At 37.8% G+C, this 18,273-nt stretch overlaps 1 protein-coding gene across 3 annotated transcripts in view; it reads right to left on the reverse strand.

Annotated features, from left to right (window-relative positions):
* LOC122677962 (sterol carrier protein 2) overlaps window positions 1–18,273 on the reverse strand; it is a 103,030-nt gene that overhangs the window by 38,451 nt on the left and 46,306 nt on the right. For 2 of the 3 annotated variants that reach the window (XM_043878303.1, XM_043878305.1), the window contains exons 8-11: window positions 15,966–16,052; window positions 12,546–12,696; window positions 11,313–11,460; window positions 5,581–5,688 (exon numbers count right to left, since the gene is read on the reverse strand). In XM_043878303.1, the coding sequence (XP_043734238.1) occupies window positions 5,581–5,688; window positions 11,313–11,460; window positions 12,546–12,696; window positions 15,966–16,052 (494 nt within the window). The remainder of the gene's footprint in view (window positions 1–5,580; window positions 5,689–11,312; window positions 11,461–12,545; window positions 12,697–15,965; window positions 16,053–18,273) is intronic. The other variant, XM_043878304.1, reaches the window with a different exon arrangement.

Raw genomic sequence — 18,273 nt, forward strand, 5'->3', positions numbered from 1 at the left:
TATACTACCAAACACAATCTACAGATTCAATGTGATCCTTATCAAACTACCAATGCATTTTTCACAGAACTAGAACTAAAAATTTCACAATTCATATGGGAACAAAAAAGATCCCAAATAGCCAAAGCAATCTTAAGAAAGAAGAATGGAGCTGGAGGAATCAACCTTCCTGACTTCAGATTATACTACAAAGCTACAGTCATCAAGACAGTATGGTATTGGCATAAGAACAGAAATATATACCAATAGAACAAAATAGAAAGCCCAGAAGTAAACCCATGCACCTATGGGTACCTTATTTTTTACAAAGGAGGCAAGAATATACAATGGGGCAAAGACAGCCTCTTCAATAAATGGTGCTGGGAGAACTGGACAGCTAAATGTAAAAGAATGAAATTAGAACACTTCCTAACACCATACACAAAGATAAACTCAAAATGGATTAAAGACCTAAATGTAAGAACAGAAACTATAATACTCTTAGAGGAAAACATAGGCAGAAAACCCAATGACATAAATCAAAGCAAGATCCTCTATGACCCACCTCCTACAGTAATGGAAATAAAAATAAAAGTAAACAAGTGGGACATGCTTAAACTCAAAAGCTTTTGCACAGCAAAGGAAACTATAAGCAAGGTGAAAAGACAACCTTCGGAACGGGAGAAAATAATAGCAAATGAAACAACTGACAAAGGATTAATTTTCAAAATATACAAGCAGCTCATACAACTCAGTATCAGGAAAAGAAACAACCTAATGAAAAAGTGGGGAAAAGACCTAAATAGACATTTCTCCAAAGAAGACATACAGATGGCTAACAAACACATGAAATGATGCTCAACACCACTCATTATTCAAGACGTGCAAATCAAAACCACAATGAGATGTCACCTCACACCAGTCAGAATGGTCATCATCAAAAAGTCTACAAACAATAAATGCTGGAGAGGGTGTGTAGAAAAGGAAACTCTCTTGCACTGTTGGTGGGAATGTAAATTGATATAGTCATTATGGAAGACAGTTTGAAGATTCCTTAAAAAACTAGGAATAAAACCACCATATGACCCAGCAATCCCACTCCTGGGCATATACCCTGAGGAAACCAGGGTTGAAAAGGACACATGTCAGTTCAGTCGCTCAGTCGTGTATAACTCTTTGTGACCCCATGAACTGCAGCACACCAGGCCTCCCTGTTCATTACCAACTCCCGGACTCCACCCAAACCCAAGTCCATTGAGTTGGTGATGCCTTCCAACCATCTAATCTTCTGTCGTCCCCTTCTCCTCCTGCCCTCAATCTTTCCCAGCATCAGGGTCTTTTCAAATGAGTCAGCTCTTCACATCAGGTGGCCAAAGTATTAGAGTTTCAGCTTCAACATCAGTCCTTCCAATGAACACTCAGGACTTATCTCCTTTAGGATGGACTGGTTGGATCTCCTTGCAGTCCAAGGGACTCTCAAGAGTCTTCTCCAACACCATAGTTCAAAACCATCAATTCTTCGGCGCTCAGCTTTCTTTATAGTCCAACTCTTACATCCATACATGACACTGGAAAAACCATAGCCTTGACTAGACGGAACTCTGTTGACAAAGTAATGTCTCCGCTTTTAATATGCTATGTAGGTTGGTCATAACTTTCCTTCCAAGGAGTAAGCGTCTTTTAATTTCATGGCTGCAGTCAGCATTTGCAGTAATTTTGGAGCCCGGAAAAATAAAGTCAGCCACTGTTTCCACTGTTTCCCCATCTATTTGCCACAAAGTGATGGGACCGGATGCCATGATCTTAGTTTCTCAATGTTGCGTTTTAAGCCAGCTTTTTTACTCCCCTCTTTCACTTTCATCAAGAGGCTCTTTAGTTCTTCTTTGCTTTCTGCCATAAGGGTGGTGTCATCTGCATATCTGAGGTTATGGATATTTCTCCTGGCAATTTTAATTTCAGCTTGTGCTTCATCCAGCCCAGCATTTCTCATGATGTACTCTGCATGTAAGTCAAATAAGCAGGGGGACAATATACAGCCTTGACATATTCCTTTTCCTATTTGGAACCAGTCTGTTGTTCCATGTCCAGCTCTAACTGTTGCTTCCTGACCTGCATACAGGTTTCTCAAGAGGCACGTCAGGTGGTCTGGTATTCCCATCTCTTTCAGAATTTTCCACAGTTTATTGTGATCCACACAGTCAAAGGCTTTGGCATAGTCAATAAAGCAGAAATAGATGTTTTTCTGGAACTCTCTTGCTTTTTCGATGATCCAGAGAATGTTGGCAATTTGATCTCTGGTTCCTCTGCCTTGTCTAAATCCAGCTTGAACATCTGGAAGTTCACAGTTCACATATTGCTGAAGCCTGGCTTGGAGAATTTTAAGCATTATTTTACTAGCATGTGAGATGAGTGCAATTGTGTGGTAGTTTGAGTATTCTTCGGCATTGCCTTTCTTTGGGATTGGAATGAAAACTGACCTTTTCCAGTCCTGTGGCTACTGCTGAGTTTTCCAAATTTGCTGGCATAGTGAGTGCAGCACTTTCACAGCATCATCTTTCAGGATTGAAATAGATCAACTGGAATTCCATCACCTCCGCTAGCTTTGTTCATAGTGATGCTTCCTAAGGCCCACTTGACTTCACATTCCAGGATGTCTGGTGTCCCACTGTTTATTTCAGCACTATTCACAATAGCTAGAACATGGAAGCAAACTAGATGTCCATCAACAGATGAATGGATAAAGAAGTTGTGGTACACATACACAATGCAAATTTAACTCCGCCATAAAAAGGAACACATTTGAGTCAGTTCTGATGAGGTGGATGAACCCAGAACCTATTATACAGAGTGAAGCAAGTCAGAAAGAGAAAGATAAATATTGTATTCTAATGCACATATACAGAATCTAGAAAAATGGTACTGAAAAATTTATTTACAGGGCAGCAATGGAGAAACAGACATAGAGAATAGATTTATGGACATGGGAAGAGGGGAGAAGAGGGTGAGATGTATGGAAAGAGTAACATGGAAAACTTACATTACCATGTGTAAAATAGACAGCCAACGGGAATTTGCTGTATGGCTCAAGAAACTCAAACATGGGCTCTGTATCAACCTAGAGGGGTGGGATGGGAGGGAGATGGGAGGGAGGTTCAATAGGGAGGGGATATATGTATACCAATGGCTGATTCACCTTGAGGTTTGACAGAAAACAACAAAATTCTGTAAAGCAATTATCCTTCAATAAAAAAATTAATTTAAAAAAAATGTAGAGACATCAGTTTGCCAACAAAGGTCCATATAGTCAAAGCTATGGTTTTTCCAGTAATCATGTATGGATGTGAGAATGTGATGATAAAGAAGGCTGAATACCAAAGACTTTATGGTTTCAAACTATGGTACTGGAGAAGAGTCTTGAGAGTCACTTGGACTGCAAGGAGATCAAACCAATCAATCATAAAGGAAATCAATCATGAATATTCGTTGGAAGGACTGATGCTGAAGCTGAGGCTCCAATACTTTGGCAACTTGATGCCAAGTGCTGACTCACTGGAAAAGACCCTGATGCTGGGAAAGATTGAGGGCATGAAGAGAAGGGGGCAACAGAAGATGAGATGGTTGGATGGCATCATTGAGTCAATGGAAATAAGTCAGAGCAAACTCCAAGAGATAGTGAAGTACAGGGAAGCCTGGCATGCTGCAGTCCATGGGGTCACAAAGAGTTGGACACAATAGAACAACAACAAAATGGACAACTCATTCACCAGCTTTTCCTTTTAGGCTTTTCTTTTGTGGGGCGGGGGGCGGGGGCGGGGGCGGCTGGTGTTTAATTTGTTGGTTGCTCCATCTGTTTTTGACACCTTAAGCAACTACATTGTTAAACAGTTGTTGCTGATTGTTTTTGACAAATCACTCTGAGGAAAATACTGTTTGCATTGGGCAGGTTCTCTTTGGGTCACACAAAGACAAGCTTTTTGAGGATGGTTTACCAGAGAACTTCCAGACAGGTCAAATAATGACAAGCCTCTAAGTATGGGGCTTTGAAAGAACTTCAACTCAATTTTGACTTCTCCAGTGCTGGGTAATCTGCTAGTTTTCACCATGACTGCAGGCTCTTGTTTGCAAGGCTACCATGAAGCTAGAGAAAAGGACTAATATCAGAGCAAGTAAAAAGTGCCACAAAGCTTGCTGTTCTTACAGAGAAAGAGCTGTTGACTTTTTAATAAATGTTGCTCCAGATTGTTGTAAGCCTTTGGTTAATTACCAAAGATCTGAAAAAGTTGATCTAGACAATTTTTGCAAGTGTTCTTGGTAATTTTGTAACAGAGAGTATTTTCAGATATTGTTATTCTGCCACTCTTAGTAACATCACTCTGACTCGCATGGTTTTTAGATTACTTTTTAAAGATATTTAAAACATATTAAACTATTTAAGGCAATAATAATAGTAATAGTATAGTGTGGGGTTTATAATACATTCAGAAGTAAATGTATGACAATAATAGCACAGAGTATCAGGCTATATGGAAACATGCTGTTAGAAAAATTCCTATAAGTGAAATTGTATGACATTATTTGAAGGTAGATCATGGCAAATTAAAAATACATGTTATAAATCCTGGAGCAAACACCAAAAAAATGAGAAAAGGAAATAATTCAATAGAAGAGAAAAATAAAATACTAAAAAATATTCAATTGATAACAAGAGAGTATGAAAGAGAGAAAAGAAGCAAAGAACAGACAGAACAGAAAACAAATAGTAAGTGGAACATTATACTGCAATTGTATGTGCCTGTCTACCTATTTCTCTCTTACACTCTATCTATGTATACTCATTTTTGTTACTAGTTTATAAGATTACCTAATTTAAGTGATAAATAGAAATAAACCAAAATTAATTGCTGAGATAAATACACTATAAATTCTAATTCTTCTCTATTTTGGAATTTCTGATAATTTATAAAATTTTACTTAATACATAAGACAACATAAAAAAAATACAAAACTTACCTGTCTTCATAAAATAAATCTCAGAATTTTAGTGCTAAGCTATTTCAGAAACCACTTTGTACAATTTCTTCATTTCACAATTAAGGAAACTAAGAGTCAGAGTGACTGACTAATCATTAACAATTGAAAATTAATCAAAAGAGTCACATGGCCAGTTAGCAGTAGAGCCACAGTAAAATTCTTATAACTTTTAGACCAGTTCTCTCAAGAGAAAAAAATTTCTATACAACATCAACCACATATGCAACTATACATAAATAATGTGCTTATTTCAGATGATCCTATCTAGCAGATCTAGCAGTATCTCTATTTGGAAACATCTTGTTAATTAAGTTATACACCTATATTAAAATAATAAGACTTTTAAAAATGCCTTTTGTTGAACTTAGAGTTTTAACTAATTCAAATTCTCAACAATTAATCAAGATTTTTGAACTACACTAAACAAAAATTGAAAATATCATAAATAATCATTTAAAACACTGCATACCAAACTCAGAGAATAAAATCATTCACTTAAATCAATGACCAAATCATTCACACTTATGCCAAAAAAGATTTAAAAATTATGAAATCTATGTGTATCATTACCTGTAGCTCCAAGTGGGTGCCCCTTTGAAATTAATCCACCACTAGGATTTATGACCCACTTTCCTCCATAAGTATTATCTCCTCTTTCAACCAGTTTTCCACCTTGGCCTACAAAAGGAAAAATAATATTCATAAATGTAAAAAGTAACATTGGGATAAATGATACGTTAGGTTTTTTTTTAACTTATGGATAGCCAAGAATTTCTTGGACCAAACATTTCTTGATGGCTCAAACTAACATCAAATTGACATAAGTACTTCTAAAAGTGAGGTAACAAATATTGGGTAATAAAGGCTTATATTTTCAGAACATTTCCTGCATGAAACAAAGCTCCTATTAGTTCCTAAGAGCTCTCTGCTTCCAAAATTGCTCTTAATATAACAGAGATTCAGAGAACCATAAGAAAAATACTGAAATAGATACAATAACTAAAATAATACTAGGTTTAAAAATTCACAATTTTGCCAAATGTATTCATTTCCAACTGTACATTACATGCTATATAAATATTCTTAGTAAACAGCTGTGAGGAGAGGGGAGAGAGAGAGAGAGAGAAAAAAAGAGCACTTTCATGAAATAAAATGGCTGAAAACACTGTTAAGCATAATGTAACCCTAAAAGAAAAAAATTACATCACATGCTTGGCATGCTCAACATTCTTATCAATTCTGTAGGCATTCATCCAGGTAGTTAAGGAGTAAACAAAAATGCATGCATAGTATAAAATATTCTTCCAGATGATATTTCTGGTAATGAGAGGTGAAATGTGTCCAAATAATGATGATAATGGTCGTGGTGATGCTACCAGAGGCATCTAATAGCCTCTGATGGTAATTCAGACTGTAAAGAATCTGCCTGCAGTGCAGGAGACCCGGGTTTGATCCCTGGGTTGAGAAGATTCCCTGGAGAAGGAAACAGCAACCCACTCCAGTATTCTTGCCTGGAGAATTCCACGGAGAGAGGAGCCTAGTAGGACAGAGTCCATGGGGTCACAGAGAGTCAGACATGACAAAGCGACTAACATACACACAATCATTTATTCATATATTTATTTTTGGTTGTGCTGGGTCTTTGCTACTGCACAGCTTTTTCTCTGGTTGCTGCATAAGAAGGCTGGCATGGCTAAGTTAGTCAGATAAAAGAGACTTCTAGACAAAGAATATAACCAGAGATAAAGTAGAATACTTGATAATGAAAAAAAAAAAATCACCAGGAAGACGTAAAAACCATAAATAACAGAGCCTCAAAATAAAAAAAGCAAAAATTGATAAAATTTAAAAAAGAGATAGCTCCACAATTGTAGTACAACTATAGTATGAGATTCTAACACCCCTCTCTCAGCAAGTGATAGAACACGTCTAATAAATTAGTGGAGACATAGAAGATCTGAAAAGGTCTATCAATCATCTTGATTTAACTGACATATACAGAACATGACATCTAACAATCTCGAAATCACCATTATTTTTCAAGTGTGTATAAGTTCACCAATATACACCATGTGCTGAGCCATAAAATAAATTTCAATTAGTTTGAAAGGATCAAAACCAAATAAAGCATAATCTCTGACTACAACAAAATTACAATAGAAAGCAAGAAGATACCTATGAAAATTTGAAATCCTTAGATAGTAAATAACTAACCTCTAAATAGTTTACAGGTCAAGGACAAAATTAGACATTAAAGAGACATTTTCAATATTTTGAACTAAATGGCAATGGATATTAAAAACCTGTGGACTTTTTGTAGAAACAATAAATGCTGGAGAGGGTGCAGAGAAAAGGGAACCCTCTTACACTGTTGGTGGGAATGCAAACTAGTATAGCCACTATAGAGAACAGTGTGGCGATTCCCTAAAAAACTGGAAAAAGAACTGCCATACAACCCAGCAATCCCACTGCTGGGCATATACACCAAGGAAACCAGAATTGAAAGAGACACATGTACCCCAATGTTCCTTGCAGCACTGATTACAATTGCTAGGACATAGAAGCAACCTAGATGTCCATCTGCAGATGAATGGATAAGAAAGCTGTGGTACATATACATGATGGAATATTACTCAGCTATTAAAAAGAAAGCATTTGAATCAGTTCTAATGAAGTGGATGAAACTGAAGCCTATTATACAAAGTGAAGTAAGTCAGAAAGAAAAATACCAATACAGTATATTAACGCATATATGTGGAATTTAGAAAGATGGTAACGATGACCCTACATGTGAGACAGCAAAAGAGACACAGATGTAAAGAAGAGACTTCTGGACTCTGTGGGAGAAGGCAAGGGTGAGATGATTTGAGAGAAAAGCATTGAAACATGTATATTACCATATGTGAAATGGATCGCCAGTCCAGGTTCAATGCATGAGACAGGGAGCTCAGGGCTGGGGCATTGGGACGACCCTGAGGGATGGGATGCGGACGGAGGTGGGAGGGGTTCAGGATGGGGGACACATGTAATTAGCTACAATATTGTAATTAGCCTCCAATTAAAATAAATAAATACATTTTTTAAAATATCAGTGGAATGCAGCTAACATACTGCTCAGAGAAAAACACATAGCTTTACATACTACATTAGAAATGGAGAAAGATCTAACATAAATCTTCTGTCATAAGAAACTTAAAAAAAAAAAAAAGTCAAAGCAAACCCAAAGTAAATTAAAGGAGGGAAATAATGAAAAGCAGAGATCAGTGAAATAGAGGGGAAAAAAGACAACAACAAAGTCAAAAGCCAAATCTTTCTAAAGCTCAACAAAAGTGGCAAACCTCTAGGTAGGCAGATGAAGGAAAAAAAGGAGAAAGAACAAAATATATCAATATCAGGAATTTAAAAAAGTAACCATGGATTCTGTAGAAATTGAAAGGATAAAAACAGTTCTATTTCCAGTTTTTTAGGAAATCTCCACACTGTTCTCCATAGTGGCTGTACTAGTTTGCATTCCCACCAACAGTGTAATAGGGTTCCCTTTTCTCCACACCCTCTCCAGCATTTATTGCTTGTAGACTTATGGATAGCAGCCATCCTGACTGGCGTGTAATGGTACCTCATTGTGGTTTTGATTTGCATTTCTCTGATAATGAGTGATGTTGAGCATCTTTTCATGTGTTTGTTAGCCATCTGTATGTCTTCTTTGGAGAAATGTCTGTTTAGTTCTTTGGCCCATTTTTTGATTGGGTCATTTATTTTTCTGGAGTTGAGCTGCAGGAGTTGCTTGTATATATTTGAGATTAATCCTTTGTCTGTTGCTTCGTTTGCTATTCTTTTCTCCCATTCTGAGGTCTGTCTTTTCACTTTGCTTATAGTTTCCTTTGTTGTGCAAAAGCTTTTAAGTTTCATTAGGTCCCATTTGTTTATTTTTGCTTTTATTTCCAATATTCTGGGAGGTGGGTCATAGAGGATCTTGCTGTGATTTATGTCGGAGAGTGTTTTGCCTATGTTCTCCTCTAGGAGTTTTATAGTTTCTGGTCTTCATTTAGATCTTTAATCCATTTTGAGTTTATTTTTGTGTATGGTATCAGAAAGTGTTCTAGTTTCATTCTTTTACAAGTGGTTGACCAGTTTTCCAAGCACCATTTGTTAAAGAGGTTGTCTTTTTTCCATTGTATATCCGTGCCTCCTTTGCCAAAGATAACATAAATCAAAGCAAGATCCTCTATGACCCACCTCCTAGAGTAACAGAAATAAAAACAAAAGTAAACAAGTGGGACATGCTTAAACTCAAAAGCTTTTGCACAGCAAAGGAAACTGTAAGCAAGGTAAAAAGACAACCTTTGGAATGGGAGAAAATAATAGCAAATGAAACAACTGACAAAGGATTAATTTTCAAAATATACAAGCAGCTCATATAACTCAATATCAGGAAAAGAAACAACCTAATGAAAAAGTGGGGAAAAGACCTAAATAGACATTTCTCCAAAGAAGACATACAGATGGCTAACAAACACATGAAAAGATGCTCAACATCACTCATTATTTGAGAAATGCAAATCAAAACCACAGTGGGATATCACCTCACACCAGATAGAATGGCCAACATCAAAAAGTCTACAAACAATGAATGCTAAAGAGAGTGTGGAGAAAAGGGAACCCTCTTGCACTGTTGGTGGCAATATAAACTGATAGTCACTTTGGAAGATGATATGGAGATTCCTTTAAAAACTAGGAATAAAACCACCATATGACCCAGCAATCCCACTCCTAGGCATATACCCTGAGGAAATCAAAATTGAAAAGGACACAGGTACCCAATGTTCACTGCAGCACTATTTACAATAACTAGAACATGGAAGCAACCTAGATGTCCATCAACAGATGAATGGATAAAGAAGTTGTGGTACATATACACAATGGAATATTACTCAGCCATAAAAAGGAATGCATTTGAGTCAGTTCTAATTGGTGGATGAACCTAGAGCCTATTACACAGAATGAAGTAATTCAGAAAGGGAAAGATAAATATTGTATACTAACGCATATATGTGGAATCTAGAAAGATGGTACCAATGAATTTATCTGCAAGGCAGCAATGGAGAAACAGACATAGAGAACAGATTTTTGACCACGGGGAGGGGGAGGAGAGGGTGAGATGCATGGAGAGAGTAACATGGAAACTTACCTTACCATGTAAAATAGACAACCCATGAGAATTTGCTGTATGTCTCAGGGAACTCAAATAGGGGCTCTGTGTCAAACTAGAGGGGTGGGATGAGGAGGGAGATGGGAGGGAGGTTCAGAGGGAGGGGATATATGTACACCTATGGCTGATTCATGTTGATGTTTGACAGAAAACAATAAAATTCTATAAAGCAATTATCCTTCAATAAAAAATAAATAAATCTTTAAAAATTGATTAAAATACATGTAACTGATAATCAAAACTTATAAAATTTGTCCTGCAAGAAACATCATTAATAAAACAAAAAGGTAGCCAGTGTAGTAACAAAGACCTAGAACAGTCAAAAATAAAAAATAAAACAATAGACAAGCCACAGACTGGGAGAAAAAGTTCACAGTCCACATATATCAGACACATTACTTGTATCCAGAAAATACATTTATATAAATTTTACAACACAAAAAAGAAGAAAACTAACCCAATAATCAAAGGGCAAAAGACCTGAACAAACACTTCACAAAGATACATGTATATCAACAAACACAAGAAAAGATGCTCAACATCATTAGTAATCAGGGATAAGCAAATTAAAATGAAAATAAAAACATCACTATATAGTCTCTTGAATGGTTCAAATTTTAAAAACTGACCACATCAAGTGTTGTTAAGAACATAAAGCAAGTTAAATCTCACACATTGCTTGCTAGTAGTAGTGGAAAATGGTACAACCACTTTAGAAACAAAAAGAAAAAAAATCTCCAGGTCCCACCAACTAGTCTTCTCATTTTCCCTTCTGCGGGTCTTTGTTCAAACACATCTGAAATACCTATAATTACATGTGATTTTTCTTTTTTTTTTTTTACTTAACAGTGTATTACAAGTACCCTTGATTTACATAAATCAAATCATTTATATATTCTGTCATCTCATTTGGTACTGTCCAAGACTACAATTCTAAAGTCCAGCATTAAGAGAGTGTACATTCACTTAGCACAGTGTGGCAGAGACAACATAGAAGGGAAAGCAATTAGTGAATTATTTTGTTTCAATAATGAGAGTGAAATTTTTTCAATGAAACATACTAAGTTAATCTGCATCTCATCAAAGATATTACCTTCTGGACACAGTCCCAGTGCTTCATAAGTAATAAGTTCATTGCTAGAAAAGCAATCGTGAAGTTCTATTACGTCAATATCACTTGGTCTCAGGCCAGATTTCTCATAGCACTTTCTGGCAGCTTCTTTACTCATGTCAAAACCAACCTAAAACCAAAATCATACACAAATAAATTAAAGGTATCAAAACTGGGACTTTCATGTAAGGATTATAAAAGATGAACATATGTATAACCTTTACAGTTGAGGATTGTCCATAAATGTTGAAATCTCAGTCAATTCTATATTACAGAGAAAGCTCAAATAAAATATCCAGGAGAGACAATGGACATACACATTAAATTCTGTACTATAAAGAATAGAATTTTAAATCAGGTATATAAAAAGGATTTATAATTCCTCATGCCATATACAATGCTGTTACAAAACTCTGTCAAACCACAATATAGAGTTGTGGTAGATTGAAGAGATTTATCAAGAGACTATTTTGATTCAATGAAAAATATGAGTGAATTTCTACATGAAAATAAACAATCTTTTATCAACAGAAAATCACGTGGGATTCACATCATTTTTCCAATATTCATGCTCTTAACACCCCTTAACATGCAAACTCAACTCTTTTCCAAGCAAATTGTGATACAATGGAAAATGTACTGCAATTGGAAAACCTAAGTTGTACCTCTACCACACCATATCTTGGGCAACTTATAGAAACATTTTAAAATCCAAAGCATTATTATAAAGTCATTTTATAAGCTCTAATGTAAACCAAATGCTTATTTACATACACATGTGTACCTAATGCATATTTTTATATGTATATATGTATGTATCTTCAAATATTCAACCTAGAGTTCTAGGTCAGAATTCTCGTTTTTTTTTACTTCCTCCATTTTGTACTCAGTCTGCAGTCAGAATTTTTAAAGTGCGAAGGGTCAAAAAGTTCCTCAAAACATCCTTGTTTTTTTATTTTAATTCTATAAGACTGGAGTTCTGGTCATATTTAATCATTCCAAAATTTTTAAAAATATAACACTAGTTAGTTAGAAGTGTGTATGTTCTCATAAGTGATTTTCCCTTAGATTCTTAAATGATGGGTTACAATACTAAATTTTCTAGACCAATTTTTTTCAAGTAAATAAACTTTAAGAGCTGATGACATGATGTCACTTTGAAATTTTTAAAAAGAAATCCCTCAACTGATTAATAAAACAGAATCTCAGACACACCATTTTAATAACGCTTTTTTCTTCAAATGAGCTTGGCATATCAGTCACCATCTCTTGAGCCAAAATTTCCACAGCTTTGGGTTTCAGGTCATGCTTCTGTACAAATGCTTCACTAGCCAAAATTGCTGCGGCAGCACCATCTGAAGTGGGACTAAGAGGAGGTAAAAATAGTTATTGATATCCCGTTCACTTCAATCCTAGGATTTCAGACTAGGAGTTCTTACAATGTGGAAAGACAGGCAGGGAGGGTATGCCTGCTGGTCACTGGACTGTCCTAGTAATATCTGCAGTTAAAAATTACACATGCTTCCCACGTGAAGACTGAACCTCTAGCAAGAATTTAAAGGCTGCCGATCACTGCTTAGATTCTATGGGTCTCTCCCCAAAAGTTCTTATTGCAAAGAATTCCAGATTTGCCTTTGCAAACACATAAGGTATTTTTTGGTGATTTCTGAGGAGTCCACAAGGTTATTTCTAAGCTAACACAATAAAGATTTTACTCTAGGCCTAACTAGCTTCAACTTTGTTCTCTCTCAAATAATCGGTCCTGAAATCCTTCTGAAAAATGGGAAACGATGGAATAGGAGATACGGGAAAATCTATGGTTTGGTTAAGACTTTTGTGATCTCCTTAAGGAGAGATAAGAAAGCCTTCCTCAGTGATCGGTGCAAAGAAATAGAGGAAAACAATAGAATGGGAAAGACTAGAGATCTCTTCGAGAAAATTAGAGATACCAAGGGCACATTTCATGCAAAGATAGGCACAATAAAGGACAGAAATGGTATGGACCTAACAGAAGCAGATGATATTAAGAAGAGGTGGCAAGAATACACAGAAGAACTATACAAAAAAGATTTTCATGACCCAGATAATCATGATGGTATGATCACTCACCTAGAGCCAGACATCCTGGAATGTGAAGTCTAGTGGGCCTTAGGAAGCATCACTATGAACAAAGCTAGTGGAGGTGATGGAATTCCAGTTGAGCTATTTCAATCCTAAAAGATGATGCTGTGAAAGTGCTGCACTCAATACGCCAGCAAATTTGGAAAACTCAGCAGTGGCCACAGGACTGAAAAAGGACAGTTTTCATTCCAATCCCAAAGAAAGGCAATACCAAAGAATGCCCAAACTACCACACAATTGCATACATCTCACACACTAGCAAAGCAATGCTCAAGATTCTCCAAGCCAGGCTTCAGCAATACATGAACTGTGAACTTCCAGATGTTCAAGCTGGATTTAGAAAAGGCAGAGGAACCAGAGATCAAATTGCCAACCTCCACTGGATCATCGAAAAAGCAAGAGTTTCAGAAAAATATCTACTTCTGCTTTATTGACTACGCCAAGCCATTTACTGTGTGGATCACAACAGACTGTGGAAAATTCTGAAAGAGATGGGAATACCAGACCACCTGACCTGCCTCGTGAGAAATCTGTATGCAAGTCAAGAAGCAACAGTTAGAACTGGACATGGAACAACAGACTGGTTCCAAATAGGGAAAGGAGTACGTCAAGGCTGTATACTGTCATCCTGCTTATTTAATTTATATGCATAGTACATCATGAGAAATGCTGGGCTGGAAGAAGCACAAGCTGGAATCAAGATTGCCAGGAGAAATATCAATAACCTCAGATATGTAGATAACACCACCCTCATGGCAGAAAGCAAAGAGGAACTAAAGAGCTTCTTGATGAAAGTGAAAGAGGAGAGTGAAAAAGCTGGCTTGAAACTCAACATTCAAAAAACGAGGGTCATAGCATCCAGTCCCATCACTTCATGGCAAATAGACAGGGGGACAATGGAAACAGTGACAGACTTTATTTTCTTAGGCTCCAAAATCACTGCAGATGGTGACTGCAGCCATGAAATTAAAAGGCACTTGCTCCTTGGAAGAAAAGCTATGACCAACCTAGACAGCATATTAAAAAAAAAGCATACTGCCAACAAAGATCCATGTAGTCAAAGCTATGGCTTTTCCATAGTCATGTACAGATGTGAGAATTGGACTATAAAGGAAGCTGAATGCTGTGGTGTTGGAGAAGACTCTTGAGAGTCCCTTGGACTCAAAGGAGATAAAACCAGTCAATCGTAAAGGAAATCAGTCCTGAATATTCATTGGAGGAATGATGCTGAAGCTGAAACTCCAATACTTTGGCCATCTGATGTGAAGAACTGACTCACTGGAAAAGACCCTGATGCTGGGAAAGATTGAAGGTGGGAGGAGAAGGGGACGACAGAGGATGAGATAGTTAGATGGCATCACCAACACTATGGACATGAGTTTTAGTAAGCTCTGGAAGTTGGTGATGGACAGGGAAGCCTGGCGTGCTGCAGTCCACGGGATTGCAAAGAGTCAGACATGACTGAGCAACTGAACTGAACTGATCTCAAAATAGGCCTTCACCTTACAGCAGGCTGTGAAGGAAGGTAGCAAAAACAAGAAGGCTTCTCTGAGTTGAAAGTGAAAGTGAAAGGCATTCAGTCGTGTCCAGCTCTTTGCTACCCCATGGACTGTAGTCCATGGAATTCTTCAGGCCAGAATATTGGAGTGGGTAGCCTTTCCCTTCTGCAGGGGATCTTCCCAACCCAGGGATCGAACCCAGCTCTCCCACGTTGCAGGCCGATTCTTTACCAGCTGAGCCACAAGGGAAGCCCAAGAATACCTGAGTGGATAGCCTATCCCTTCTCCAGCGGAACTTCCCGACCCATGAATTGAACTGGGGTCTCCTGCATTGCACGTGAATTCTTTACCAACTGAGCTACCAGGGAAGCCCTCTCTGAGTTGAGCTGTACTTTAAAAATGGGCAGATCCTTATACTGCAACAGATCAAAATGAACACCACTTGTTCACTTCCATCCCAGCCAGGATCTCCAGGACACATCCAGGTGATTATTAAACACAGGCAGGAGCTATACAATACTAACTCAGTTTTCTAGGAGACAGATAATGTCAAGCAATTTTCAAGATGGGGCTGCTATCATTATTAGAGCTATGATTTTTTTCTTGTTTTACCTTTATTCTTAGTTACTATAATTGAGTAAAATTCCCTACTGTAGAAATATACAACAGAGGAAATGAAATGATCAAGGGAAAAATCTTTAGATTCCACAGTCATCCCAAGTCACATTTAAATGAATAAACACTATTAGAACAGAGTAGGTGGAAGGCATGAGATAAGGAAGTAAAATATACAACTTTCAAAGAGAAAAGACAGCCTGTCTCTAGACAAGAACAGAAAGTAAGGGTGCTCACTCGGGTGTAAGGACTATACTTAGGAGTTCTATACATAGGAGTTCTATAAAAGCACATACAGACACAGATATACCCAGATACAGAGCCTAAGGTTTACCCAAGAGGTGGGATTGGGGGAGAAGGGATAGTACTTCTATTAAATATTAAAATGTGTTTTTCTTACCAACATTGTAGGACTGTCAAAAAGTCAAAAACTTTTCGAGACATCATCACTTCATCTAAGCTGTACTCCTTTTGGAACTGGGAATACCTAAATATATAAAATAAATAGTTATAGAATGCAGGGTAGCAATTTCAATTTTTGTTGAAGATGTTCTGGTTTAGAAGTTAGAGAGAGAATATGGAAGTATTCTTTTCAAAAACGAAAGACAGGCTTTCATCAACCATTTCTAAATAAGTAATTTGAATTGATTTTTAAAATTCCTAACTCCAAAAACCACATTATATAATAAAACGTCCTGGATTTCTGGCATGGAAATTCTGAAACCCTTGGAATTTCCTAAGTAACAGGAGTGTGTCTTTTATACTAATTAGGTGACTTCCATGGGTCCCCTTGTTAGCTGGTGGATAAGGAAGGGATGAGGCAGGGGCCTGATCACTGGAAAGACCACCCATGCCAACACAGGATTTGGACTTTTGAGCCAGTGTGACCCCTAGGCAAAAAAGGGACAGTTAGAGATCAAGTTCAATCAAGTGGCCAATGATTTAATGGAGTATGCCTACATAATGAAACCCCAATGAAAACTCAATGGACACGAATTTGAGCAAACTCCAAGAGTTAGGGAAGGACAGAGAAGCCTGGATTGCTGAAGTCCATGGGGTCACAAAGAGTAAGACATGACTGCGACTGAACAGGAAATGAAAACTCTGGACTCTGAAGCTTGGTGAAGGCCCTCTGGTTGGTGAGTACCTTTACATACCAGGACAGTGATGTGCTCCAACACCGGGAAGAGGGCATGGAAGCTCTGCACTAGGAACCTTCCCAGACCTCACCATGTGTGACTCTTCTTTTGGCTGTTCCTCAGTTGTGAAGTGAAGTGAAGTGAAAGTCGTTCAGTCATGTCCAACTCTTTGCAATAGTCCATGGACTTCTCCAGGCCAGAGCATTGGCCTTTCCCTCCTCCAACCCAGGGATCGAACCCAAGTCTTCCTCATTGCAGGTGGATTCTTTATCAGCTGAGCCACCAGGGAAGCCCAAAAATACTGGAGTGGATAGCTTATCCCTTCTCCAGGGGATCTTCCCGACCCAGGAATCAAATTGGTGTCTCCTGCATGGAAGGCAGATTCTTTACCAGCTGAGCTAGCAGGGAAACAAATCCCTTTATGATAATACTCTAATTGTAAGTACATATGGTACTTTTCTGCCCTTGTGGCTTCCCTTGTGGCTCAGCTGGTAAAGAATCCGCCTACAATGTGAGAGCCCTGGTTCGATCCCTGGGTTCCCTTGGGCTTCCCTTGTGGCACAGTGGGTAAAGAACCCGCCCGCAATGCGGGAAACATGGGTTTGATCCCTGGTCTGGGAAGAACCCCTGGAGAAGGGAAAGGATACCCACTATACAGTCCATGGAGTCACAAAGAGTCAAACATGACTGAGTGACTTTCATTTCACAGTACTTTTCTGGGTTCTGTCAGTCATCCTACTGAATTATCAAACATGAGAGGATGATGGTGATCCCTGAATTAATAGTCACTTGGTCAAAAGGGCAGGTGGACTGAGGGCCCTACTCAGACTGCCATCTAACATGAAGGCAGACTTGTGAAGTCTTAATTCATAATGTATGTGTATTAACTCCAGGTGGTTAGTACCAGAATTAAATTGCAATACATCCAGCTGGTGTCAAAACAGTTGGAGAATTATAAAAATACTAGTTCCTTAAAAGTAAAATTAAATTACTTGCAATTCAGCCAACTTTTGTGGTAATGACATTATACAACTACATTTAATAAAGGCTAAATGAATTTAACTCAGATGACCATTATATCTACTACTGTGGGCAGGAATCCCCTAGAAGAAATGGAGTAGCCATCATAGTCAACAAAACAGTCCGAAATGCAGTACTTGGATGCAATCTCAAAAACTACAGAATGATCTCTGTTCGTTTCCAAGGCAAACCATTCAACATCACGGTAATCCAAGCCTATGCCCCAACTAGTAACACTGAAGAAGCTGAAGTTGAATGGTTCTATGAAGACCTATAAGACCTTTTAGAACTAACACCCAAAAAAGATGTCCTTTTCATTATAGGGGACTGGAATGCAAAAGCAGGAAGTCAAGAAACACCTGGAGTAACAGGCAAATTTGGCCTTGGAGTACAGAATGAAGCAGGGCAAAGGCTAATAGAGTTTTGCCAAGAGAACACACTGGTCATAGCAAACACCCTCTTCCAACAACACAAGAGAAGACTCTACACATGGACATCACCAGATGGTCGACACCGAAATCAGATTGATTATATTCTTTGCAGCCAAAG

The sequence above is a fragment of the Cervus elaphus genome, chromosome 20 (assembly GCF_910594005.1).
Source record: "Cervus elaphus chromosome 20, mCerEla1.1, whole genome shotgun sequence".
Classification (NCBI taxonomy): Eukaryota; Metazoa; Chordata; class Mammalia; order Artiodactyla; family Cervidae; genus Cervus; species Cervus elaphus.